We start from the raw sequence: 27,935 nt of genomic DNA on the forward strand, positions 1-27,935 counted from the left end.
AGCTAAGCCAAGAGCAGAGGACAAGTATTTGGAGGCTGCACCTAACAACTCAATCAAAACAGTAAATTACTTGTTGTGAGACTGATCACAAATTTCTACTTGGCTGGGAGTGTTTGCCTGTCTAGAAGCCAAACAGGAATACGCTAACTTTAATTTGTCATCACAAGTTTGAGATGAAAAGAAAAACACTGAAACCTCACTCTCTTCTGGCAAAGAAGTTTTCTTGACTTCAATGTTACTCTTAGGAAGCAATGGGAGTTTTCTTCTATGCAATATTGTATAATTCAAGGAAAAAATACAGCAGCCACTAGTGTCTCTACAACAAGACTACCGGTCACCTCTTTTCCTGCCAATATCAAACACTTCCATGGACTTTTTTTTCAAAGGAGTACACCAGGAATTTTGGAAGTCACTAAATACAATGACACTTTCCTTCCTCTTATCAGTCATGCAGGAAAAGGGCAGGGGTGGTTATGTGAACAGACATTACATAAAATTAGCAAGTCTTTCAATCAATTAAGTTGCAATACTGCACATAAGGGCTCATGTAAGAAACTGCACAATCTTACAAGCAATGGGAAGAAACAAGTTCTCCAGAGCAACTAACAAATTTGCCAATTGTGAAGTTGTATTAGATGCCGAACAAGGATTTTTTCTTATTCTTGAGGAAAAGAAACTGCATTATGAAGTGAAATTATTTTAATATTCAATTTCAATACTAGTTTGTCCAGGAAGGATTTAGATAGCTTTAATTTATAAAACAACATTGGCAAAAAACAGAAAATCCATTTTGCTCCCAGGCAAGACTTTTCTAGTTTCTATTTGGCAGTGTTTTCACATTACTAAAAAGGACAAAACCTTCTACTGAGATATTTACATTCAAGTTTTAAAACCCCTGTTTACGTGTTCATTGTCACAGGTAAATGAAACAACACACAGTACAGGTCTTGTATTACAGAAAGAACTGCCATTGACCTTAATTTAAAAAGCCATCAGTCATGTCTATGTTGAGTGATTTGTCTTCTATAAACTCATGGTATATGAAGGAGTCCCAAAAAACTGTAGCGCTAGACAGGCCTGAGATTCCCAGGCTTTTGAGATCAGAGTTCTCTAAAAAAACCCACAAACCCACACTGGCCCTATGCTTTTTGCCCTTCAGCCTGAGTTGTGACTCATTTCTTCTTAGTCCCCCTTTCCCAATTGGACCGACATGACTTTTTCAGCTTCCAAGAGGAAGGTGGATGATTCAAGTTATGCTCACTTAAAGTCAGCTGCTGCTGCTGAAAGGATTAATCTCAGCTCTATAAATGCCCTCATAGATAAATCATACACTTGAACAGCCAGAAAGAAGATCACCAACTACAAACAAACTTGTAGTTTTCTGAATATTGTGTCCCTGCACTGTGGACTTGGGGAGATGGAGGAAGATACAGAAATAAACAGCTTTAGTAAATGGAGAGAACCACCATCTGACCCACACTTACAAGTATTTTAGAGTTGTCCATCAGAGATTAGAGAGATGTTGCTGTAAAAGTCTATACCAGGCCAGGCCTTACTATTTACTATTCTATCCAATACTTCAACACCTTCATTCCCAGCTAGCTTCGTAGCCCTGGACTGAAAATATATTTTGAAGTGTTGCAACTGAAAATCGATAATTTCCAGTACCAAAAATGAAGACATGTGAAACAAGCTGTTCAGAGCCATAAAACAAATGTAAAGTACTGTACTGCACAGCATATTACGGGCTTGTTTCCAAGATGCCATTTCAGGAGAGTCCTTTCATACTTAGGCAAACCATGAACCAAAAAGGTTAAACAATATAGTCTCTTTCTGTTCTCTGTACCTAGTTCATATACTTAGATAAACCTTTTGACTAAAAAAAAAAAAAAAAAATGCCCTCCCATACTCCTAAAAAATAGAATTGTTACAGAATTCTTTTCATTTCGTCTTCTAGATATGGCAGCTAAGCGGCTCTCACTTAACATTAACAGAAGGTGCTTTTCCTGAAGTCATTCTAACTCCTAATGCACATTTCACTCAATAGCACAAATACAACTGCAAGATTCCTGAGCAAGTATTTTCACTTCCATTTAAGCATCAATTGGCATAAACCCATCGTACCCACACAGAAAAGTAATTCAGAAGCCACAAGCAACCAGGGACAATAAAACACAGAAATCCATACACAAAGAGAGGTTCTTCCTGTTTGAGTTTTGGATAAGTACAACTGAGTTTAATACATTTATGTTGAAAATACTTTCTCTTTATGGTTTAGAAGCACTGAGGGGGATGAGATGGAAAAGTATTCTGAGGCAGATGGTAGTTTTACTGAAGGACTGAGGTTCCCACGCTCCTATGTTTGTCATGTAAGTATACTGCTCTTAGAGCAGAGAGATCATTTCTTGCTTTTAACTGTTGTGTATTTAGTTCATGCCTCAATCTGCATTTGTGACGTTTTTTCCACTAAGTTCTGTATTTTGGTTTTGGGGGTTTTTTTAATGCACAAAACTATCACAAGCAGGAAGTAGTCACATCACATATCACACAGAACAGATATGACAAAACCCAGATCAATCTTTCCAGATTCCCCAGTAATATTTACAAAAGGTTTAGGGAATTGGTGATCAAAACACTTTCAGCACATCTTCTCAATCTTCTTAAACTATAAGCTTCAATCAAGTTAACTACTGTGCTTAAAAAAAAAAAAGACTTCATTCCTTACTCAGGCAAAAATTCCCATTAAAAGTCCTGCCAGAAGACAGCTTTTGTAGGACTGCAGCATCCTTCTATAGATTTGAATTCCAGATCTCCCTAACATCAAGCATGACACACACATGCTATTTTTCTTTAATTACATCTTCAGGGAGGTGTTGAGAGAAAAGTTGTAGTAGAAACCATTTTTTTCATATTTTTCAACTGCGCAGTATTTCATCACAAAATTCTCCATTACTTATTTCATATTTTGTTGACTGCTATCAAAAAGGCAACAAGAAATACTATATTTCCACAGACATAGATGGTTAACACAACCTGTTTAAACAGATGACCCTGCAAGAAAAGGGGAAAAAGTCATAGAACTGTCAGTCTTTTTATTGGTTTAAACAATCATCCCATTTCACAATAGTTATTTACCAAATTGTGACTCACCTCTGCTTCTGCAGATGTTAGTGACTGCAGTATCTGTACTCTGTCATCCTCTATCACTTCAACTGTTCGTGGGAAGAAAAAATAAGTTAAGTCTGCTTTTAAGAGAAAGGGGGGGTTCATTTTTGTACCACAGAAGTCTGTGACAGTCTTGCACAGCATCAAGTCTGAACCTGGAAGCTGCATTTGACACTTCATGCCCTGTGCTATCATACTTACAGTGCAAGAGAAAAATTACTCTGAGGCTGACCTACAGAAAGTAAATTCTGGACACTGAAGTGGAAAAACATTGTCTCTTTTGCTAGACTGAATAACCAAAACACTGAGTTTTAAGTTAATACCCTTTCCTTTTACATGTTAAGGTAACTAGAATTCATTAAGAAGTATTTTTCATTAGCCAACATCAGAAAATTCATTGTCCAAACATTTCTGTATTTCTAGGAAGTAATTTCTGCAATTAAATCTAAATTCACGTGTTTTATAATCACTCCTATTCCACTTGCCACCTTACACAGCCTCTTAATTAATTACACCTCTTCAATTCTGCAGATGTCTCATCTTTGACTTAGATACAGGTCACTTACATGCGCAGTCATCTCCTCTCTGTGACACCAGCCAGTGAAGATAATTCCAATGAAAGTACTACCTGTCTCTTCACTAGACACACTAGAGTCAGGATTTCACCTTCATTCCCCATTCACTCAAAAGTGCAAGTATCTAAGCTCAAGTTTCTGATCATTCTGTTCATACAATAACAGCCATTCATAGCAGCAATTTGTCAACAGTAAAACACAGACTAAATCTGTGACTTAGCCTAGACTTAACATACCCCCCTGGGATCAAAATTGCCAACAATGACAGATTCTTGGAAGATGCTTATGCATTTCAGTCTGCCCCTATGAACTGTGGTTTGAGAGATGAGAGGCTACTATTGAAAAAGGCACAAACCATTTTTCAAGACAAAAGTGTTCTAGAAAAATGGGGGTTACTTCTGTATTAGTTTGTACAGAAGATATAACACTATTACCCAAAAGTTACTCCTTTTCAGCTTCCAAGTTAGAGGCCGAAGAGCACCTCCTGAAATTCAATCCACACTCTTACATTTTTTATGCTCAGAGAACAAAGTGACAACAAGAGTTGTTGTGGGTTTGTACCTTTACGTATGAGACAGTAGCTGTGTATTTCCAGAAGAACATCAATACCAACATGCCAAGCTACGAAGCCAATCATTGTATAGGTGTCCCATGTGTCTGGCAGGTCAAGGGCTGGTAGATCCATTCCCAAGAACATAGTCACCACTAGTCAGTAAAAACAAGACAAAGAGATGCTAAGAATGCTGTGCCAGGCCACTTCTAAAGCGCTCTCAATGCTTTTGCCAATAGATTTCCCATGAATTGCTTACAACTGCTAGAGGAATGAGGTTAAAGGAGCTCATGCAGCTGAAAGTTTTTTGGTTTAGTTTTTTTTTTTTTCTGTTGGGGGGTGGGGGGTTATGTTTTCTTGGTAGTGTGAGGGGCAAGACAGGAAGAAAAAGAAAAGGCCAAGACAGTGCACTAAGTAGGTTGAAAACTAACACATTACAGTCACAAATGCTACCATTTTTGACTTCCAGCAAGACCACAGCACCACACTATTTGTGCTTAAGCTGCCTGTGGAAACCTGTCTCTATTACTAGAATTAAATTCAGCTTTTGGTTCAATAAGTGAGATTTCCCTGTCCCATTAAGTAACATTGAACTATGCTACTGTAAGAACATTATCCTCAGATCTTCCAAGATAAAAAGAAATTACTGAAGAACAGGTTCTCATTACAGACATATTTCAGGTTTGTCAGTAATTTCTTTAGTTTTAAACAGCCACCTTTTCCTGTCTGAAAGTGGTACCCAAAGGCCACTTAAATCTCACACAGGAGATGGCCAGTAAGAAAAAGAATCTTCACACATGCCTGGACCGAATGTCCATACGTGTTTTAGACCAGTAATAGGCCAGACAATGAACAAAATTGCTTTAAATCAGTTAAATGGAAGTTAAAACTATTGTTTCTACTCACCAGCTAATATTCTAGTTGTTGTACCAGTACTCCAGTGAAACCAGTTAAACAATTGCCTCCTGCAAAACAGTTACACACATTTTATTGATTACATAATTGGGGGAGGGAGGAGGAAATCAAAAAAATACTTTTACCTACTTTAAAGTTGTAAAAGCTTTTAATTGTAAAAAGAATTTGTAAAGAAACAGGCAAGTTTAATTCCTGTGGCTGTAGCTTGATGAGTTAGTTGTACCTTGGTGCATGACGAGATGGTCTGAAACCTGCCATGAGTGGCTGAAAGATCGTCAAAGCCATCACAGCACAGCCAAGATAGGGATGAAAACCTGCTTGCTAAACAGAGAGGACACTTTTTAAAATATCATACCTATATAAGCATAGAGAAAAAAATACCAAAAGGTTGAAAATTTTATTTATTCTTTTATTAGTAGGTTACAATGGTGGAGCAACACTGGCAGAGGCAACAGGACACAGCTGCCCTGCAGCCAGATGGAGATTGTTTACCTTGGCAGCACACACATTAGTATGTCAGCCCAGGGCTTGTCCCACCTTTTTGCTGTACTGAGAAATTCTCTACAAGCTGAAGAGTAGAGTAATATGACTGTAGAAGCTATGCTCTAAGCTCTTCAGCCTTGATTCTGTGTCTTCAGGAGAGGCCTATTTTTTTAACTCCTCCCAGTACGGTCTCCCTTCTCACCCTGTCTATTCTAATATTAATCCTAAAACACTTATTCAATTTCCCTAGCTCCTAGTTCATATCTGTGACCACATTCTCCCATCTTGAATTCAGATAATCTCTAGATTTTCCAATTTCTGGCGTCACCTTGTACCAAATATAATATAGATGAGAGCAACGGGTATATAATCTCTATCTACTGCTCCAAACTAATCTTATCACTGGATATAGTTACTCACAGTTATTTGGGAGAAAGAGAAAGGAAGGAAAGCACTGCATTTTTCAACTGCAGGTAAAGGAAACAACATTCCTCTTGTGTTGCTGGGATTTGAAACCAGCCTACTTAAGAACACCTTTCACAGCAATTTGCTTGGAAATAGGTCCACTGATGACTAACACATTATGACTCTTTCTCATTCATTTGGTCCCACCTTTGTATTTGAGTTAACAGGACAAAAGCGCACACTTACTTGGCTCCAACCTCCTCGGTACATGAAAGGCAACACAAAAGAAATGCTTGTAAGCAAGACTGTGGTCAACATAAGCATTCGATGCACCTAGAAAAGTTAAGTTTGCTTTTAGAAACTCTACAGCTTTCTTAAGACATCATTGAAAGACATTAAACAGACATCAGTTAAAGATGTTCTTGGTGCCCTCTTTAGACTTTGCTTTTACTAGTAAAGTAGATGAACTGATTCATAATTGTTTCATTTTATAAAATCAAAGGAAGATGTAAATCACACCATGTTTAGCCTCCTATTTCTTGAATTTAGTAGGTTTATAGTTCTGCTTACAGTAATGCTAGAAAACACAGCTGGAGATATGGGTATTTTGCCCACCTGAAACCACATCTCCTTTCCAAACAGGAATGAATGAGCCCAGACAGGTTTGAAGAATCGTGCAACAATAACACCAATACTAACTGTGGTAATCCAAGCAACAAACATTAGCGCTCCTGAAAATTGAGAGGAAAAAATACAAGGTAAATTAGTAACTTAAGAGCATTTGAATACAACTTAAAACACTATGTAATAGTTCAGTCCCTATGCATATACTCAGAATTAACTAGTGAGTAAAAACTTACCACCTGGTTCAGACTACAGCATTTATCTTGCTAGAGGGCAGAAGCATCCATGTAAAAGATAATCATACTATGCCCACACAGCACAACAGAGCAGCTCTGTTCTATACAAACTGCACATTTCATGCAGTTGCATATACACATATACAGTCCCTGCATACTGGTGATAGAAACCATTCTGTCATCAACTCCGATGTCAGAGGATGAAAGATGACATTTCTACAATCTGTGTGAGAAAGAAATGAGTGACTCTCACAGACCTGTGTTAAAGTCCAGTACTGTGAGAGAAAAAATTCCCATTAACTTCAGTGACTCCAGACAGCCAGTTGAGTGGTTTCTCATTTCAAATAGAACTAAGCAAATAATGCAGTTAGAACAACTTGAACCAGAGAGTAAGAGGTAAAGAGAAACAAGTCCTAACCATAAATTTTAGGGAAAAGGCAAAGGCAGGTTCATTTTCCTGGGCAGAAAGAAACAATGCTGCTCTTGAAATGAAAAATTATAACTTCACTCTGCCACCACAGTAGTGGATCTTGCTAGCCAACATGAATGCCAGAAAAACAAGAGGAAATACCTACTCTGTAATAACTCTACAGTCTCAGGAAGTCTAGAGCTGGAAGACAAAACTAGAAGTTGCAGCTTACCATGAGTCTTGATAAGTCGTGGGGACCGGGAGCCTCCAACATCTTGAGGAGGACCCGTGACACTGTACAGTCTGTTAGTGATCAGGGGCTGACGATGATGTTTGTATATTAGTCCACCTAAGCAGTGACATAAAGTGGTTTATTTATTGCTAATGAAAGCCACTGCACCTGTAAGTGTGCCCATTCCTTATTCATGAATGTTGTGACCATTGAGCATAATTGTACAAACTGAATTTTTGACACGCAATACACTAAGAACCTAAGATATCATCTAAGATATCTTGCACACTTAATGTACAAGAACCAACCCACCACTCTACAGGAAGTATCTTTCTCCTCCACATGCACACGAAATGAAGAATAATTCCCTTAGATGTTAGTCTCTATTTTAAAAAAAACAACGTGTCCAGTTCTTAAGAAGCTACCAATTCCTAGCATCAAGTGAGCACACAATAACACATACATGAGTAAGTTTACAACTTCAAAAAGCAAACCCATGATCCAGAAAGGTAGTAAAGGTGTCTGGATTAAGGTCCTCAAACTTGGGAACCTTAGTTCAGACACTACTTCTCAGCTAAGCCATATCTTACAGAAGGGTTACTAACTCATTTAGAGCTGTTTAAAGAAAAGCAACCACATGTAAGTCAAAGTTTACCTTCACTAGCTTCCCCATCTGCCAGAAAGATGTAGTAACTGGCATCCAGATTAAATCTCTCTTTATATGCAGGAAGACGAATACTCCTTCTGAAAGAACATTGAAGAATACCATCCACAAGCCTCCATGACACATCTTCAAGGGCATTCTGTGAAACAGCAGATACTTAATACCTAGTGTTTTCAGACTGGCAGAGTAATAGGCTTAAAAGTAACCCTTGAAGAGTTACTTAAAAGTAATCCTGCACAAGAATGTCACTGCTGCACAAACAATATCAATGATCTGAGGAGGGGGAATCTCTCTTGCATGCCAGTAAGTTAATATAGCAACATAGGGGTTGGACTTATCAGCACCAATTTTTCCAGCTCATGATCTCCTCTTCCCTTTCAACCTTTAATCCAAGATATATCAATTGCAACTGCAGCTCTAGCAAAGGGATAGAGTAATAACAGGCAGAGGTTCTCAATACAAGTAAGGTCCCACCATGTGACTTATTTTTACAAATTAAATTTAGACTTCCAAAGTTAACATTTACTAGAAAGTAAGAGTCCAACCAATCTCACCTTAAACTATGGATTCACCTTAGTATTTGCATCTGCTGTGCAAAATAAAAGCACAAAGAAACACCATACCTTACTTCAAAACTACATTTGTGGAAGGGTCTTAGTTGTTTTCAAACATACCTCTGAATCCAAGAGAGGACGACTTCGTCCCGTCAGATGGGCAGTGCTCACGTGAACACGGTGGTCTTCATTAATGCACAGATACGCATCATCACCACCCTGAAGAGTTTCAAAGAAAAATACATAGAGCTGAATGAAAAACACCACTGGCAGTCTCCAAAAGCTCTTTGATTTAATATAGGCACAGCAAGACCTCAGACAGATTTCTGTAGTTATCAAGCTATTACTTCCCATCTTTCAAACACATCAGCATTATTACAGAGGAACCACATTAAGTCAAACAGATGACATAGAAACACACATCATAATTTGCACATCCCTCCCTTCCAAACTAACAGACATATTATCAGAAGTTTCTTTAATTATTTAGAATTTACTGAATTAACTAGGCAAGACAGAGATGGATGTTGATGTTATTTAAAAATCCACTTCAGTTACATGATGGTTTTCTTCACAGTTGTAAAGACAAAGCGTTATTAAGAACCAAGTGTTCCTGCACTAGGGATATGAATATAAACAGCATTTCCTTTGTGCAACAAGTAGTTTATGGATTATGCATTTGTCAAGAGCATCATCCCTTCACTTTCACATCAATTCGAAAAAGGACCTTTAAACATTTAAGATTGAATGGAGTTATTTCTATACAAACAACCATGAAAATCAAATGGTTTTCAGAATAACAACTCAGCTTCTAACAGGTGAGGGGTTTTGGCTAGGTAACAAAGAAAGATTGATTTAACCAGGAATTTCAGTCAACAGACAGGCTGGATTCTGCCATAGCAGATATCCATAGGGAAATTCTACTGCAATTAGTCAGTCCTGAGCTAAAACTGAATATCCACTATAAAAGGCAACTTCTGTTTTAGCACTGTGGGAGAGTCACACTTCATCTGACATGTAACATTATCTCCATTTTCCATATGCATGTTTTAGTAGAGTACCATTCAAACTTTACTGAATTCACAAAAGGAACTACGAAAATAGAATAGAAACTCACCATCCACTGGTCATGGGACAATGCAAATGCTAAATAGCCTTCACTTGGACCACTCATTTCAATAAATACTGAACTCTCCTCTTTTTGGAAGGATAGAAAAAAACAGGAAGCACTTTCAGGATCACAGTTTGAAGGGTTCCTAATGCAGAACTTCATACTTCCACAGCCCGAGGCACTAAACTAGACAATTAAGGAAACAAATAAATCATAAACAATGAGAGTATCCCTCCTCTCCCTCCCTTTCTACTCATTCTAGAAAAAGCATACAAGGAACAACAAAAAAGTGACATCTGTGTCTACACACCAATCTCTTAACCCATGTCTACAAGTGCCCTAGGACAAGTAAAAAGATGATGAATTCCAAGTTGTACTTTTACTCAAGCTGAACTTCTGCCTTAAAGACATTACAATAGAATAACTTTGAAAAGGTAGTAAAAATTTCAGAGAAATTTCCTTTAATTTAATATTTAGAGAGGTAATATCAGCCGTAGGATAAGGAAGCTTTGTGTTTCCTTTACAAAGTATAAACTCCACTGATACACACTGAAAAAAATACATGGATTAAAAGTCACAGTTATCCTGGATCAAACAGTGATGCTTGCTCAATGCATTCAAAAATCAGTCAGTAACACAGACAAACTCCCAGGAAGAAGGTTTCTGAGCCTGCAGTTGCTAAATAGGAAACTGTTGGTCAAGACAGTCTTTCCCATCTCTCTTCACAGTTATGCATAATATTTTCTTATCATTAAGTTCTAAATATTCTATCTACCTTTTGACCTGTGTGCAGCATGAGAACATTTAACCCTCAGAAGTTCAGGCTACTCAACTAACACGAGAGGGTAGCTGGTTACATTCTTAGTCTGAGATATCAAAGTTACTCATCTCTCCTTTTCTGTCAAGAGCCTGTATCAATGTAATCGTGTTAGATTCCATTAATCATAAGCATTAAAGATAGATTTATTTATCATTACTTACTGGCTTTGATAAATGGGAAACTGGGTATGAAGTTGACACAGCCTCTGAAGTTGCATGCAAAGGTGTTGTTGGGGATAGCACATCAGGCTGAGAAACAATGGGACCCGGAATCTTCACCCAGAAAGTCCTGTATTTCTTGACAACTGTGGCTCTTAAACACAACACTCAGTCATTACTGTATACATCAACAGCCAGTTGCTACTTTAAAAAGGAAAAGCTTCTATGGTTCATACAACGTATTTGTAAAACCCTCATCTTTATGTAGGCCTCTACCATTTTAGGGATTGAAGTAGGAAAATATCTTAAAGGTCAGCAGAAAAAGAATTATAAAACATAATACTGCATGCTGCAGTGGGTATAAGAAGCATTCATGCCCATGGCATAGATTACAACTTCAGAGTTGCATTGCATTTGTTGTAGTTCAAAAAAAGCTAGTAGTGTAACAGAGGGGTATACAAATAATTTGGTTGGGTATAAGCAAAGAAAGAAGATTCTTAACACTGTACATTACAGGCAGAAGAAGTGAGAAGTTATCTAGAAATACTCAGGAAGTCATCCTCCAAATTCCCTTCTACTCTCCCTGCAAAAAAATCAAAGTAATCACTTGCAAGCTCTCCCTAAAGAACAAGTGTCTGTATTAATGCAGGCTCTGCAGCAAGCAAGGGATGTTGACTTTTCAGGCCATTGGTCCAAGGGTACTTTTCAGTTGCCGGCCAATATATGACACAAACAATGATACAGTTTTACCTTGTTTGCATTCTAATAAACTAGAACTGACACTAGATTTACTTACAGAAACTGTACGTGTTTTGGTGCATCTCCAGGAGCAATCCAATAAACTTTGATGTGTTTCTTTTTTGTTTTACTTGTCTGACTGACAGCTGAATTCTGAAAACACACACATGTCAAGAGTTACCACCACAGACATGCACTAAAGAGATGCTAATTAACACAGTCAGCACAGATTACAGCTAAATCCTAAAGAGACACTGCATAACCCCAGTGCAACTGGTTTTCCCCAGTCAGTCATGATCAACTCAGACGAAGTGCACCACTGCAACTTACATACACTGACAGACTTCAAGGCTAAAAGGAACAACTTTCAACCCAGAAGACACCAGCAATGAGACAAAGGCTGCTGCAGCACTTATGCAAAAATGGTGGGGTTTTGATAGCAAAACATTTTGACAGTTTTTTGACAGTAAGAGGATGAAGAGACAGTGCAGTGACTACAGAGAGAACAGAACTAATATTCCAGAGGACAAAAGCTGGAAGTAAGTCTTGGGATCAAATAATTTTTTAGACAAAATAAACAGATCAGACACAGCACTAAGTCCTCTGAGCACAGAGGGCACCACCCAGATATCCCCATGGCTTTACAGCCCTGATGAATACATCAAGTGCCAGTGGGGGACAGGTGATAGAAGTGGAGAGAAAAAAAGTACATCTAGGCAGATTAAGAGCTTTGTCCACACCAGCTCAGATGACACTGTACATGTCCATGTCCATGAATTTCACACATGTTGCTGAAACACTAGTCAGAGTTCATCTCTCTTGCACATGAAGTAAATCCATTTATCTAAAACAGATGTAGCCTGTTACTGAGAAGGCTCCACTAACCAGTAAATGACAGAGTAATACTAAAGATAATAGCCTAGTGTTTGGCCAGGTTGGAAGGGGTTCTCAGCAACCTGGAATAGTGGAAGGTGCCCCTGCCCACAGGAGGGGGTTGGAACTCAATCTTCAAGGTCCCCATCCAACCTAAACCACCCTATGAAATAGTGTTTGTTTACCACAACAATGGCCCTAAGCTTTCCTTGCTCTAAGACATTTTCTCTGTCCTTAACAAGTATGAAAAAGTAAAATAGACCATGCTCTCCTCCTTTTAATATTAGGAACATGCTACATTCATTATGCACAAATACAAATTATGTTACAGAAAAGAATAGCTCAACAAGTTGCAGTGAGTCTGCCTCTATACTCCAAGCTGGACCAATTTCCTGAGAGACTTACTAAGCTCAAATACAGTTATGTAGCTTAGCTCTGTCCTGTCACATAGTCTAATACAAACACCTCGGTGTCTCATGCCTCATTTTAGGTCACTAGACTATACCTTGGTACGACCACACGTCAGAAGCTGAGAAAGTCTCCGATCAATTAACATGAAAGAACCAACTGCAGGGCCATCCAGGTGTTCTGCATCCCGGGCTTGTATGAAAAACCCTTCAAAATCTGGTCCAGACAAACTAACTGAGGCAAGAAGAAAAATAAAAGTAAGTTGAAATGTTCTCCAAAGGAAGAAGGAAATATTTCAACAATAACTGCCAGATGCTCATTGTACAAGTACTGAATGATGGTTAATGGATCATCTAAAGAACATTCAATTGCTTAGATAAATCTAGAATAGCTGAGTAAAGACATCTACAAGACAAAGAAACAGTAAATCAAACTCTTCAGTTCTAACTGACCTTCTATGTTGTCCCCTGGTTTAAATTCAGTCCCGTTCACTGTGATGGTGTGCTCAGGTGACAGTTGTGGAGAGCCACCATGACAGGGTACCATGCTGGTGCAGGCTGCTCTTACTTTTCCATTTGGATAGCCACCCACAGGTGCACAGAAGCAAACAAACATCCAAACAGCAACAGCAAGACCAGGTAGATCCATCTATATAAAATAAGATTTACAGGCAGTTAAATACAACAAGTATTTATATTACAGGTCACAGCTCGTCTTTGGAAGTCAGTTGAATACAAAAATAAAAAAAAATGTTAAAAAAAGCATTTGTGAGAAGGTACCATTTCCAGCTGCTGAATAACTTCTGCTTCTGATAACTGCCAGACTTTGCAAGAATGTTCTGATACCATTTTTCAGGCCATCAAGAGTAGGGGTGTAGATGGATCCCTCCATCCAGAAGGATGGATTATTTCCCTCTGTGCATTTTGACACCACTTTTAAAGTGTCTTTTGCCTATCCCTCTCCTATTCTTTCTCAAAAAAAAAAAAAAAAGTCAAATCTCTTAAACATCTGTGCAGGACAGATGGATCTTAAAACTTGTTTCACAGATACATAAAGGTCAAAAGTATTGAGGAACTATACGGTTAGTATGAAACCCACTCTTTCATTAATCATAGCTCCAATCTTGCATCATTAAAGGCTCCCTTTCTTTTTCCACAACCCATGTCTATTTCTTCACATATGACAAATAATTCCCCAGTAACAAGTTCTTCTTTCTGTAGAGAAACTAAAGTTGCCAAGTGTCAGAAATAAGTTTTATATATGCAAGACTGAAAAACTGGTATGAAAATTTCAGCAAAGAAATGTGTATGTTTACTGCAGACAAGCACAAAACTTTTCCTTTGAACTCTTCCTTTTGGATATTGGACCTCCAGACAATTAGTCAAACAATATCATTGCTTGTCACACTCTTGTTAAGGGAACAGTACGTATGAAAAACATGTGGAGTAGTAGGACTACAGATCCTAACACAGGATGAACCCCTGATCCCAGATTTCATCACAATGTTTTGCTCAGTCATAATATTGTTTTCATAAAAGCTGTGGCAATTGTTTTATTACTCAGCTACGTGCAGGGTTTACAGATTTACAGTTACTGTGGTTTTACAGAACACCTTCACCAACAAAAAAAAGGCATCTCCACGTCCAAAGGGCCAGGAGAACAGAGATGAACTTCCTTTCAATCCTTAGGCACAAGAAAGGGCTATCTAGCGAAACACAGACACAGAACTCTGCCTTCTGGAAGAGCCATGCCCATTTTGCACCAAGTGATAAGAAGTATCAGGTTATGCAGTTCCCTGACAGCACACGTGGACCTGAAGATAGGAAACACATTGAGCCTTTCGGTCTGAACTCTAGAGACCTAAAAAGCAGCCAAAGGAAGACAAGGCAAGTCATGATTCTTACACAGTAAGAGTCATCAACTCTTCCGAAGTTCTCATACATTCAATGCTAAAAATCCACAATATCCAAGGCTACATTTGTACTTCAACTTAAGAGCTCCTCAACAACTTTAAACTGGTAAATAGAAGAAAATCAGAGGCAGCAGAGGTTTGAACAATTAGGTTTCAGGAACCAGAAAATAAAAACCCAACACTCAACTCCTCCTCCTAAATATTCAAGATAACATTACGATCATATCTTTAACTTTTACTTAAAGTGAACTTTTCTTTCTAGTTCCAATACTCTGCAAACTGTCACAAGTTTACATCAAGGTGATTTTACTCACAAGGTAAAAAACCGTACAGAAATCTAAGAACTAAGGTTCAGTACAATTATATGTACCAGAGAAAACTTCAAAACAAATTTTCTGTAAGAAGAGATAAGGCTGCATACTGCAGAGACAAGAAAAATAGTAGGCTAGAATTCTGCTTTAACTAGCAAAGGATGTGGTAGAGATTTAAAATGAAACAAGAAATCTTCTTTGGCAGACTTAACTAACTCAAAAGCTGACAGATGAGAAAGATTAAGCAAAGATTAATAGAATAAAAAAAAGACCAAAACCTGAAAGCAATCAAGGTTTGTAATAAGCAAACACAATGAACTGCTGAATATTTAACTTTTTTCCTGCTATTACCCTTTGCAGAAAAAAAACAGATGAAGACAACTAGATCTCACAACTACATACATAAGTACAACTCTGAATGAAAAGCATTAGGATTAATGGCATGGAAAGGATTTGTTACAGAAAGGTTAGGTTTAGGAAAGCAGAAGTGTGACATGTGAATCATTCTTAGCCTTACCACAAAAGAAAAAATCCCTTTTAAAGATTAAAGTAAAAACAACTCTCCATCTGTAACAAAAAGGACCTGAGTGACTGACAAAAAGCTATCATATCTTACAGAACTAATTCCTTCTACTATTCTACTCTTTTTAGAAACATGTCTAAATTTAAAAAAAAAATAAACAAAAAACCCAGTTAATTTGCTTTCTAATAAAGAAGAATCAGCAGATCCCTGCAAGATCATCTTCACTAGATAAGGACATAAAAAACTGAGTGAAAAAATCACCACGTGTAGATTTAAAATAAGAATCTACATTAACTCAAGTTTTGAGGTGTGTGAGCTGTCAAACAGCCGGCTGTTACCTACAGCATTTGAAAATACTCTCTATTTGCATTGTAATTTACTATAAATTTTAGATTTGCCCATCTTGACAGAATTGGCTTGCAAGTATTAAGAAGCTTTGGCCATAATGGCTTATTTATAACCCTTTGAAACAACTAATTTGCGAGAGCCAATAGGAATTAGCAGACTGCAAAGCTCCCTGTACTAAAGAGGAACAGGAATAACTGACTGAAGCATGAAGAGGTTAAAAATCAAAAGCTAAATGCTGCATTTTTCAACTGGCAATTCTCTAGTACTTCTTGTTAATTTACTATCATTCAAACAGTCTGGAAGAAAAGGGAGTTGAAGGATTTGTGCACTATCCAGTGACTTGTTTTCCAAGATAAATGCATTACACTGAAATGCTCATGTTAACCAAGATCCTTAGAGCACATGTAATCCAGTTCCTCTGTCCTGCCTGCATGCCAGCTGCACACCCCGTGGTAGCATCAGTAAATGCCCCAGTCGAGGTTACAAATGTGTGCTACAGAGCACACATTAGCTCTGTAGTCAGAACACAGTCACATACCACTGACTGTTGATTTTACTTGGTTTGTACCATACACAGATTCTTCAGTATGTTCTATGTGACCAAAGACAGTACAAGACCCAGGAGTCTTCTCTCTACAGATACTAGCACATACCATACCGTTACAGTATAAGAGAGTTATTCGGAGCACTGTTTCATACCTTTATTTAGAAGGGAAAAAAAATACTTCAATACTCATTAGTTTGAAGCATGACTGCAAATGTGTTACTTTCCTCATCCTCCCTTCTTAAATCGTCAGTATACTACATAACTCATGCCCCCGGCAGGAAAGAAAGCTTCAGAACAAGTTTTTTCAAAGAAGCTTCATAATTACTTGTGATTCTAATGGTGTTTCAAATATCATGTCACTCTTGGGGCAGAGAGAGGGAGAGAATGATGTACTTGAAGCTATTTATAATACAGCCCTCTAATTAATAGAAAGCCCAAACCATAGTGCGATAGCCATCTTCTTCCATATCAAAATTAAGTGGGAATCATTTCACGATATTTAGTATACATGGGAGCTTATTCTCCTGATTATATCTCACCATCTTAAAGTAACTGGATTTGGATAAATGGAGAGCATAAGTTACTCCCTTCCTGTGTTCAAAACAACTCCTACAGTCCCTGCAGCTACCAACAGTTAAGAAAGCCTGGTAGCCTAATGGCTCATAAGTACAACACTCACACTTAGGACTCTTCAGAGAAGTTATCTTCTTTCAGCTGTTTTACTTTATTAGCTGCAGAGTGTGAAATCTAAAATTAGCTTCAAAGAGGAAGAGATGAAAGGGTGGGCAAGGTACAAAAAACACCACAGCCAGAACTTTTCTTCTGAGCACCATCGGACAAGAAGGAAAGCAAAAAGGAAAAAGTCATCTGAAGGAAAATAAGCTATATCAATATAAGGGGCCACTGACATGTCTCTTTACAAATATACTCTTACAAAGCAAAAGCAGACAGACTCACTGTCCAAGAGTCACCCTCCCTCCGAATTCATAAAAAAAGTTTAACTAAGCAGGAGAAGTCAACTCAAAGGTGGTCACATCACAACAGTTGGACTAAGCAAGGGCAGAAAACAAGTAGTGTTCACATTCCTAATAACTCATTACTTTTAAAATACAAAAACATATTCACACCCACATGATGACAAAATATACACACCTCAGCATTCTGTCCTTTCTACTCAGGAAATATTAAAAGAGAACTTCAAGCATTCCATCCTTCAAAATTACTTTTTTGTAACAGTTTGAGTGCAGGTACTTACCTTACAGTCAGTCCTTCTGTTACAGCGACCAAGTCTGAGCAAAATTGCCATTGGCTCTCTACTCATAGTAGAACAACTACTACATTATAATCTCGTCTATTTGGCTTGCATCTAACAGTATGAACTTTTATTGTATCCAGGAAGCTTGTCTGAAAGAAGAAACAATATGCACACACAAAAAGAAAGATGACTTATGAGAGTGTTCTTACTCCAGGTACACATTTTATACAGCTGTCCAAGCTGAGCCCTCAAGACAGAGCACTTCAGCTGAAATGTATGAAGTTGTAATTAAGCACTGACCCTGCAGATCATTTGCTCTGTCAAACATGTACTTCCACAGACCTCAAAGAGTTTCACATTAATTAATTATATTCTGGCGCAGTTAAGGGGAGAAAAACCTACAAACAACTTTTGATACCTTCTTCCTCAAAATATTAGTTGACAGAAATTTGCAGCATGATTTTAAAGTTCATTCTGCATTTACTCCCAAAGAGACACTTTTTTTTAGAAGAGGAATAAACAATCTTACGAAGAAATATGGTAAGTTCACCTTTTTTCCATGTATCTCACCAAGAATGAACAAAAGGCAAGGATTTTGCCCTTGTTTACTTTCATTATTTTAGTTGGGCAGTTTCTCTGCATACAATTTTTAAGGCCCCTTGCAAACTTTTATCTATATGAAGAATCCAAACTTGGAGGATGACCTGAAAATGACACAGTTTATTACCCCAACAAGTAAATTCAACTACAGCATCAGCACACTTACTGTCACAGTTATCATACAGCCATCTCCCATGAATGTAAGTGAAGAAATAAAATAAGAAAGTAATATTCACATAACATCAAGAAGCAAACAAGATGCAAGAAGAATATACTTGGTGTGGCTTCCAGATAAGATAAGCCACCTTTATTCATTAAGGCACACAGGCTTAGGAGTTTTCTCTAAAGCAATTCAGAAATGCTTGCATGAAAAGCAGCAGCTACAAGGTGCTTCAAAAGCTTCACTCGATTTTACTTCGCTTCATACCTGCTGCACATATCCTATTAAGCAAATACACTTTTCAAAAAGGCTGCGGTATCCACACTTCGAGAACTCACAGGCGTCAGTGTAACCAAAGCGCTCCGGCGCTACAGTAACTCGTCAGCCCCGCCAGCCCTCGCTCCAGGAGCCCCACTCTCCTCTCCGGCACTGCTCCCACGGGGATGGGTGGGCTAAGGTGCAGATGGACCAGCCACCCCCCTGCTCTGCTCGAGGCTCTCCCCGATGCAGCGGCGGCCTTTCTGCCCGCGCTGTGGGCGGGGCGGGGCCCGCGGGGGCGCGGGCGGGGCCGCGGGGGCGCCCGGGGAGCCGCGAACGCTCCGTGTGCTCGCCCGAAGTGCTGCCCGCTGTGGACATCCGGAACCAGCGCCTTGGGAAACGTGTCAGGGCTCCTGATTTCTTTGCAGCCTCCAGATGCTGGGAGTCTGGGTGGCCGTCCTGATTTTGCAACTGCAGTCTTGCCCCATGGGCTTTACTGAGGGATTGTCCTTGTCAAAGCTTGCAGAGCTCATTTGTGGTGCTGTTCGTGTGACGAGAGGTGCTCCCATATACAGGCTTGCAAAATCAGGTTTTTCTTATCAAGAAAGCAAATAAATACTGGCTGTAACTGGGGCTTTGCTGGCTGAAACTGCAGCTGCTTACACAAGTTTCTCTGACTTCTGCTTTGTTTTAATCAAAGTCCTCAATTGCTCACAAAGTGGCACAAAAGACAATTACTTAATAAAAATTCAGTGGGAATTTTGCCCTTCCAAAGCATAGAAATGTTGTGTTTGTGTTAACAAATATCTTGACTGGAGGCTTCCGGTAATTCAGTTATTTATTAGTAGTTCTGAGAAGTTCTAGTGACCTTAAAACCAGTGACCTTAAATTAGTCATATTTTCAAAAAAAATTTCTATCTACTAAAATATAGCAGATAGAAATGCTCTGTTAGTGTTCTATTGTTTTCTCAGTTTCTATAAAAGCAGCATTGACCTTACAGGTACCCTGTAATAACACATTATAAGACATATTTAATGTGAAATCTTACAAGATATATTTAATGGATTACTTTGCCTAATTGGATAGACAATTTTACTGTTATACTTGTATTATCTTGCTCATGGAAGTCACTGGGAAGCTGAGATCTCAGTGTATGGCAACTGAAGAAACATAACACATAAGCAAGAGCTTAAAGTTAAATATGGATATTTCCCCCTGGCTGGGGAAAAAAAAATAATTCTATTTACAACTATCTTCATAAAGTTCCCTTATATGAAAGAGTTTGATAAAATTGTAGGCCTAAGTACTTACATGCTTTGCTAAGAGCTTGTGTGTTTCTAACTAATTTATGCTAATTAAAAACAGCTTTTCTTGCAGATACATCATTAGTAAGAGAAATAATAACATAAATACATTTGCAGTAAGAAAACTGGTGACCAGAGGGACCAATATTCTTGACAATATTTACGTTCATAACTTTCACAGATTACAGTGCAATTAATATACAAATGTTTTTAAGATCTTATTTTAGGGTCTTGGCTCATTGACAGAATGGAGTGTACATATCTGAAAAATTGTAATAAATATAAGTATATATGGAAGTAATTTCCTCATTAAGACCCACAGGGATGAAAATGCAACCTACAATTATGTTAGAAATGGCAATCAGAGTTTAAGAAAAAAAATCATTTATCTGTGAAAGGTAAAGTGGGTAAGGGAGGGAACACTGTTTTGATTCTCATTGTATAGCTTCTCTTACTTCAGAAGGTATTCGCTATTGCCAAAGGGCTGTGAAGCAACAGAACCAGAAAAAAAATTACTCTTTAACTACTGAGTACAAGTGCTCATATTCCTTCTGCACAGGCAATCATCAGTGTGTCTGGAAGGGCTCTTTTCAAACATACCAGTCTCCTTAAAAAAAAAAAATAAAATCAACAGTTCTACAGCCTTAATGAAAATGTTTCTATGAAAGGGTATTGCATGCTAATTTCTTAAGTGCCATATCCAATATGTATCAAGGAAATAAAATGCATTAGGATATACAAACTACAAAAAAGTCCAGAGCTGCATTTTCTTTGTAAAGTGTACTGCAATTGTGTGTTCTTAATAATTCTGTATTTATTGCAAAGCACAAGTCCCTAGCTTAACCAAATGAGTTAGAGACAGAGGGCTGGGGGTTGGTTTTGAATCTTCCTGTGGGCCTGAAGAGAGATAAAGATATGTAACCTACTATTGACCTATGACAGAGGATGACCATGTCAAGTGGCAAATCAACAACACAACATCTAACATGAAAAGAAGCTGATGACTTTTTTTTGCGTAGTTAGTTAACAGGGCCTTAAGGAAGTAAGTGAAAGCTCATAATTTTGAAAGCAATGGCAATTTCATAAAGGAGACTTTATGCCAAGTATATAAAGGGGAATTTCTGTTGCTTAAGAACTGAGGAAACAAGTAAAATACATATAATTTTGGAAATTAACTATTGGGCAGTGCAATATTTATTTTTTAAGCCCAAAGCAATACGGAAAACAATAAGCCATTGAAGCTAGATCTGAAGAGAACCCATGTTACTATGTGGTTCCTTGTAATCAACTTTTCACTTAGGTATTAAGCTAACTATACAGCAAAACTGTGGTATTTTACTGTGGTATTTTAGAAGGTCAGACCTTGGTCAAGTTTCATATATGTGTGCACTGGGCTCCATGTTACTGTCAAGGGTATCACCATAAAACATCACTTGAATTCAAATCAAGTGATGTGCAAAAAGGCTGCATTCCCTATCAGACTGTTTTGATGATGCATAACTTGGATCTGAGCATTTTTTGTTACTAGTGTTATTTATTTTGAAATGCTGACGTGTTTGAAAAAGTGCATTTGGGTTTTGCTGAATACATGCTGGATACTAGTCTTCCTCTGAAGATGACAGTCCTGGCACCCACATTTATTCACCTCCATGTTGCACATCTTACACTTATGAGGCTAGGTTTCAGAATATTTCAAGCTTTTCATTATTATTGTCTTAGCTAAATATGTATTAGGAATTCATAACAATAATGTCATCTTAGGAAGAATTCTTCCTACAAATCAATTTGTATATGATGATGTTTTTTCCCTCCAAAGTGAGGGGAGTGTTGAATCATTGAAACAATCCTGACCACCTAAAAGGAAATAAATTATGATAAAGTCACAATATAGGATATTTTTCTCCATAATTAATCAGTTCTTTTCCCTTGAGCTTTGGCACTGTTTCATACTTACCTGTTTTACCAACTGTCTTAAGCTACAAGCTAGATAAATGTGTTCCCCTGATGTCCAGAAATATCCCTTTCATGTATGCTTTTTTTTGTTGTTGTTCTTATTCCTCTTGATTAATCAGCCCCTTCTATTTTCATTAATTTGGGTGGCTTTTTATGTCACACATAAAAATTCAGACTTGGAAACGTATTTATACAAAAATACTTGTTTACCGAGAGGTAAAACGTATTTTACAGTTTTCAGTCAATGACTGTAACAAGCCACCTGGTGGCAGTAGCCACTCAGTAAAATAAGGTTTGCCACTCGACTGCAGAGATAACTACTTTCTTTCTGTATCTCTCGTCTGACACAGTAACAGCTGAAGTAGGCGCACCATAGCTTTTTACCAAAATACGTATCCACCTTGATTTAAACAGATTAAAAACAACACAAACCAGAAACTTCCTTGCTAATTTGAAATCAAACAATTAAGATTGGTTCCCTCATATCAGGTAGAGCCAGGTCTATGTAGGTGTTCTAATACAATGATGGACAACCGGTCACTTTTGTGAGAGAGCCTCAATTCAGTGCACAACACGAGTGAATCAATGGATAAAAGACCGCAGTAAAATCATTTCACGCACTTCAAGGTATGTGGGCCATTGCTTTATCAGATGCACACTATGAAGTTTTACCTGATAAAAGGACTGAATTGTTAACTTTATTGAGTTTTCTGCATTTTTTTAACCTTGCTGTGATGCTTTTTAAAATCATTAACTGTATTATATTACTGAGATGTAATAAGTTCCTATTGTTCTGTTTTACAGGGAGCAAAGACCTTGCTGGCAAAGGCATTGACCTGTAAGTGTTTCAGTTTAAGGCACTTTAGACCTGATTACAGAATTTATAATGTGACACTGAGATTAATTGAAATCTCTTCCACACACTTACTGGTTTCTTTGCCAGCCAATCCCAATTCCACCTTTGCCCCACAGCTTTTTTCCTCTTCCCTTTCTCTTGGACTAGGAACTGATTTTCCTACTCTTTTTCATCTCATCTCAGAGGTCTTTTCACAGACAACCCGTTTCCAGTCTTTCAGCTTTTCTCAGCAGCTCTTAATTTGACTCCTTCATGGCTTCTAAATGCATTCCTTGTTCAGACACAGTAGATCTGTGGGGTTTGCAGTTGCTCTGAGTTCAAGCACAAGCACGAGCAATCCTGCTGTAGGGATGATGCATGATGCACGATGCTGTTGGTTTAGCCACATGCTTGTTAGTACATGCCCAGTACCCCTGTGGGGGAACCATGTGGTGATCTTTGAGTACACTTGGCATGAATGGCTGCAGGGATTTTAGCTCTTACTTTGGCAAGACTCACCTAAATATTTGCAGATACCTTCAAAAGCTAAAAAACTGGTCAGACCGCAACAGAGCTGGTAAAAGGCATATCCAATGTGGGAGAGTTGTGAATAGGTGAGAGAAGATTGTTTCATAGCAGTTTTCAAGTCCTGTAAGCAGCAATCCTTGCTTGGCAAGCACAGGGGAATATCATGCAAGGTGTGAAGTGACTCAGACACACTATGACACACTATGGAAAGCTGCCTCCTGCACAGTCAGGTTAGTACATAGTCACTGTGCAAGTCAGTACCCCCAAGGAAGTTCCAAATTTTGGGGGAACCTGTTGCACAGCACCTGCAGTGACTGAACAAATATATCACTGACATTCTCAGAAGCAAAATTCCAAATCTGCGCTATTGTACGGACACAAATTCCTCCACCAACAAGAATCCAACTGGAATGAAGAGGTGAGATTTTAGGATGATTATTATTTTAATGGACTAGGAAAATATTCATGGTAATCACAGCATATCTCACTAGTGTTGAACGGAACAATTCACAGCAGATAAAAGTGCTCATAGTGGGTCAGCACACTGGTATGATATTTTCTCCTTCTACAATAAAAATTGGCCCAGTATAACTGAATTTATTTTATACTTAATTAAGTGGTACAAGAGTACCATTCAGACACTTAGTTTTAAATTTTGTTTGCCAAGTCACCACATTTGCAGATTATTAATATCAAATTAATGTTACACTGTTAGCTAAAGCACAGTCAAACAAATTATGTTAAAAGCTACCTTTAACATTTTGTATGGACCTCTGTAAAGACACATGCATTGAGTTTTATGATTTTTCTATTAAAAATTAAACTCCATTAAAAATTAACTTTATACAGAAGTTAAAGCAAAGCATTGATTGTTTGAGGCCACACAGTAAGAGAATGCCAAGCTGGGATTAAAAACTAACCAAAAATGTTTCTGCAATCCAAAAATTCATGATGACACCAGGTTAATCTTTGAAAGATCAAACCAACACTGCCAAGTAACTACAAGAAAGGCCAGTAAGAGCAAACTGAACGGGTTAGTGTCCTAGACTGTCCATCTCATTTGATTTCTTACTTATTTTTATTCTTACATTTTTATTCCAGTCTACTATTTATTCACTGCCTATCCTGCTATTGCAATCTGTTTAGCTATTTAGAAGAGATTTTAAAAAATAAGTTACAGCTGATTACTGCAATGTTCTCACCAATGTTTTCACTCAATACTAGATTCCAATGTCAAAGAACATATATAAATTCCTGCTGGGTACATAATTGTCTAAGAACAGCACTTGTTTTCAGTCGCTGCATAGCAAAGATCTAACTCTTAGAAAAGACTGCAGTTTAATCAAATTGCAGACATATGGCTTTAAAGAAAAGGAGTTTTCATTCAGGTTTGCATTCCTGGTTGAGATCTCCCCATTAGAAAACAACAACTAGGCAGAAGATTCAAAACCTCTTAAGCTTTCTATTGTTCGAACAATAACACAGTGTTAATTCATGAACTGACAGGGCATGAGTGTGGAACATTGAGAAAAAATGTGCTATCACTTTAAATTTTAAAAAGTCTTGTGTCTCCTGTATACAAACCAAAAGAATCTGCTTTTAATTTTAGTTAGCTGTCCAGTTACATTCTCTCTGTGCTAGTTGGCTTTTATTGTTGTTATTGGGAACACTTTTTCTGTTATTAAAAATAAAAATTGAGTACCATCATGTAAGTACTCCAAGTTTCCACACTTTACAGTCATAACCTTTAAAACAGGCACAAGTGATATGACATCAGTGTGATCTGACACCTGCTGAACGCTCCCCGAAGCGTGTTGACGCCTCTGCCAGGATAACTGTTCTTTAACACTGTGTTGTAAAACAGAAGGCAGGAGGGGAGAAGGACTAGGAAGGTGTATGTAAAAGGAGCAAGGGATTATGGTATGAATACATTTGAAAAAGCTGCAAAATTATTTCCTGATAATAACTTTGATATGATATGCACTCTTATTCTGAAGCAACTCTTGATCATTTCCTGCTGTGGTATATCATATCACACACTGAGAAACTGCAAACTGAAGATAAAATGGTGCTGTGAAAACCACCCTTTAGATACCAGTGTAGCAAATGTCATGAACACTTGCTTTTGGCTGTGTCCTAGACAAAATCTGCAATGCTCAGTGGTAGCACTTGTGCATTGATGTTCACATATACAGAAAACCTGCTCGATTTAAATCTGCTAAACTAACACAGACCCTAAGTCTGTAAGGGATGTGCCAGCATAAGAGATGATGCTGATGGAGAAAGGGTTAGAGCAGTCTGCTCTGCTTTCTTGATTAAACTTCATCAAGAGACCTGCAATATTCATTACCTGTGTAATGATATTTCTTTTATATTGAACTGAATGCCAATGAAATTATATTGTTCCAATTATAAAATAAGAGTATCTAGGGAACTTTTTTGCTGTGTAGTGGATCAAGTTCTTCATTTACACTGTTGACATCTGGTTTAGCTACAGTCACAAATTATGGTCAAAATAACTGATTCAGGATTGGTTTCCTAATGAGTTTTGTCCAAGACACTTAAAAATCCTTTTTCGTAAACTCAGATAGATTTCAAAACCTGTCTCAATGTATAGCATAGAGGAGATGTGGCAGCACAAACCTAGTAATTAGGGTAGGGTGAGTTTCCTTAGGGGTAGGGTGAGTAGTAAAATCAAAAGAGCCACATTTTAGAACTTAGTAGCAGCGGTGAAATTCCCTTCATATCAACCTTTTGTGTCTTTCTTGCTCTTCAAAAAGTATTCAGCATGCACTTTTGGGTAACTATTTATGCAAAGGACTTGGCCACATGGGCATTATTTGCTCTCCCTCTCTTAGAGCTGTTCTGTGTAAGCAGGTCATGAAATTCCTAAATCCCATTCCATTTGCAGTACATGACAGAACAACTGCAAGCCTGGAGGAAGGACCACTTGTGCCAAGCTCTGTGACAGACCAACCTCAGAGTCACTTAAGGACACCAGCAAAAAGATGGTCCAGGTCCTTTCTTCCTTTCTAGGACACATCAAATTCAGAGGAAGCAGCCAGCATACCAGGAGAGTCAGGATTCTGTTGGGTGCAATTCTGTCCCGTATACAAATACAGACCAGCAAGCTGAGCAAAGAATTAAGGTGCTAGGAAAGATAAGGACAATGGGAGAATCCTACTAGGCCCCAGGAAATATCCATGTAAAGTATCTCAAATTAGAAGTACCACATTTAAATCATATTTGAATGAACCTCACTGAGGCAAATGTTAGGGAACTGCACTCACAGGGGAGTTTTACTATGAATTTTTCCCCTAATATTGTCAGGGGCATACAAGTTGACATATTCACCTACACCAATACGAAAACCTTTCTCAACAATACCAAAAAACGTGAACTGTAATGATGAACAGTCAGATTTCTTACACTGTTCACAGGCAGAAGCAGGTGAAGGGAAAAAGAAAGAAAAAGAAAGAAAAATAGCTACCAAAAGATAAAAAACCTCTGTCTGAAATGGATGGCAGTGTTTCCATGAATATCAAGGCCTTTGAACTGTCCCTAAATGCACTGTAATTGGATGAACTTTGAACTGTCCCTAAATGCATTGCAATTGCATGAACACAATGCGGTAAAACACAGTTATGAGGGTATGCATGGGGTGACTGGAAGTAAATGGTTTAAACCTAAATGTTTTTGCAGACTGCTTCCAGTTCTATGAAATATACAACCTCTAAGAAGAAAACCAAACAAACTAACAAACAGCTCAGTATAACATAGTGACTGTAATTTGAGAAGCACTTTTTTAAAAAATGTATTTCTGGGCAATAAAAATAGACTGACCTTCCAAAGATGCAAGGCCGACCTTTACACTGGGGTGCAGTTAATGACTCCGGTGGTGAGAGGCCTGGAGAAACTGTTCCAGGTGTTCTGCAATATAAAACAATGGTAATGCTTTATACAGTATGCTGCAAAGTAAGGGATGGGGGCATGTTTTGGTGTTGTCTTTTTTTTAGAAAAAACACGCTACCTCTTGGTCAAAGACAGATCCACGAAGTTTGTAGTCTTGTCCACACTCTATATATAGCACTTAAACCCTGGCTGACATCATGTTTTTCCCGCGGCGCAGCCTATCAGCACGGAGCCGGCCGCGCGGCGCGGTGTGCTGGCCCTGGGGCGGCCCGGCGGGAGCGCTGAGAGCCCGGCGGTCACGGCAAGGAGCGGCTGGGCCCGGAGGCGTCAAGCCGGACACTCCAGGCAGCCTTTAGAGCCACCGTGCCCTGAGCGGAGCGCCCGGTGAGTCACACAGAACTCCGGCTCCAGGTGTCCCGGCCCCTGTGGGCATCTCTCGTGTCTGCGCGCCCCAGCCGGGTGTAAAGGCGCTGGCGGGGCGGTGGCTGTACAGGCTGGGACAGGACACAGGTACCGCCGTGCCGCGATGCCCGGGAGCCCTGCGGTGCTCTAGGGCACGGACCCGCGG

The 27,935-nt window shown here is 38.5% G+C and overlaps 1 protein-coding gene across 4 annotated transcripts; it reads right to left on the bottom strand.

The window, feature by feature from the left end:
- Positions 1-728: 728 nt before the first annotated feature.
- Positions 729-27,607, bottom strand: FRRS1 (ferric chelate reductase 1). Of its 4 annotated transcripts, XM_032697138.1 has the most exons (19): positions 27,486-27,607; positions 27,299-27,385; positions 17,817-17,965; positions 17,241-17,318; positions 13,373-13,568; positions 13,018-13,154; positions 11,698-11,792; positions 10,905-11,055; positions 9,930-10,109; positions 8,933-9,031; positions 8,250-8,397; positions 7,595-7,711; positions 6,709-6,824; positions 6,340-6,426; positions 5,429-5,526; positions 5,197-5,255; positions 4,302-4,445; positions 3,151-3,212; positions 729-3,051 (listed from the first exon to the last, which is right to left on the bottom strand). In XM_032697138.1, exons 5-19 carry the CDS (start codon positions 13,566-13,568, stop codon positions 2,959-2,961), a joined length of 1,782 nt encoding a protein of 593 aa, XP_032553029.1. In that variant the 5' UTR covers positions 17,241-17,318; positions 17,817-17,965; positions 27,299-27,385; positions 27,486-27,607; the 3' UTR covers positions 729-2,958. The 4 variants fall into 4 exon arrangements, with proteins under 4 accessions (XP_032553029.1, XP_032553026.1, XP_032553028.1 ...); XM_032697135.1 differs by lacking the exon at positions 17,241-17,318; XM_032697137.1 differs by lacking the exons at positions 17,241-17,318; positions 27,299-27,385; positions 27,486-27,607 and adding an exon at positions 18,915-19,066.
- Positions 27,608-27,935: the final 328 nt, after the last annotated feature.

Source organism: Chiroxiphia lanceolata, chromosome 9 (genome assembly GCF_009829145.1).
Source record: "Chiroxiphia lanceolata isolate bChiLan1 chromosome 9, bChiLan1.pri, whole genome shotgun sequence".
Classification (NCBI taxonomy): domain Eukaryota; kingdom Metazoa; phylum Chordata; class Aves; order Passeriformes; family Pipridae; genus Chiroxiphia; species Chiroxiphia lanceolata.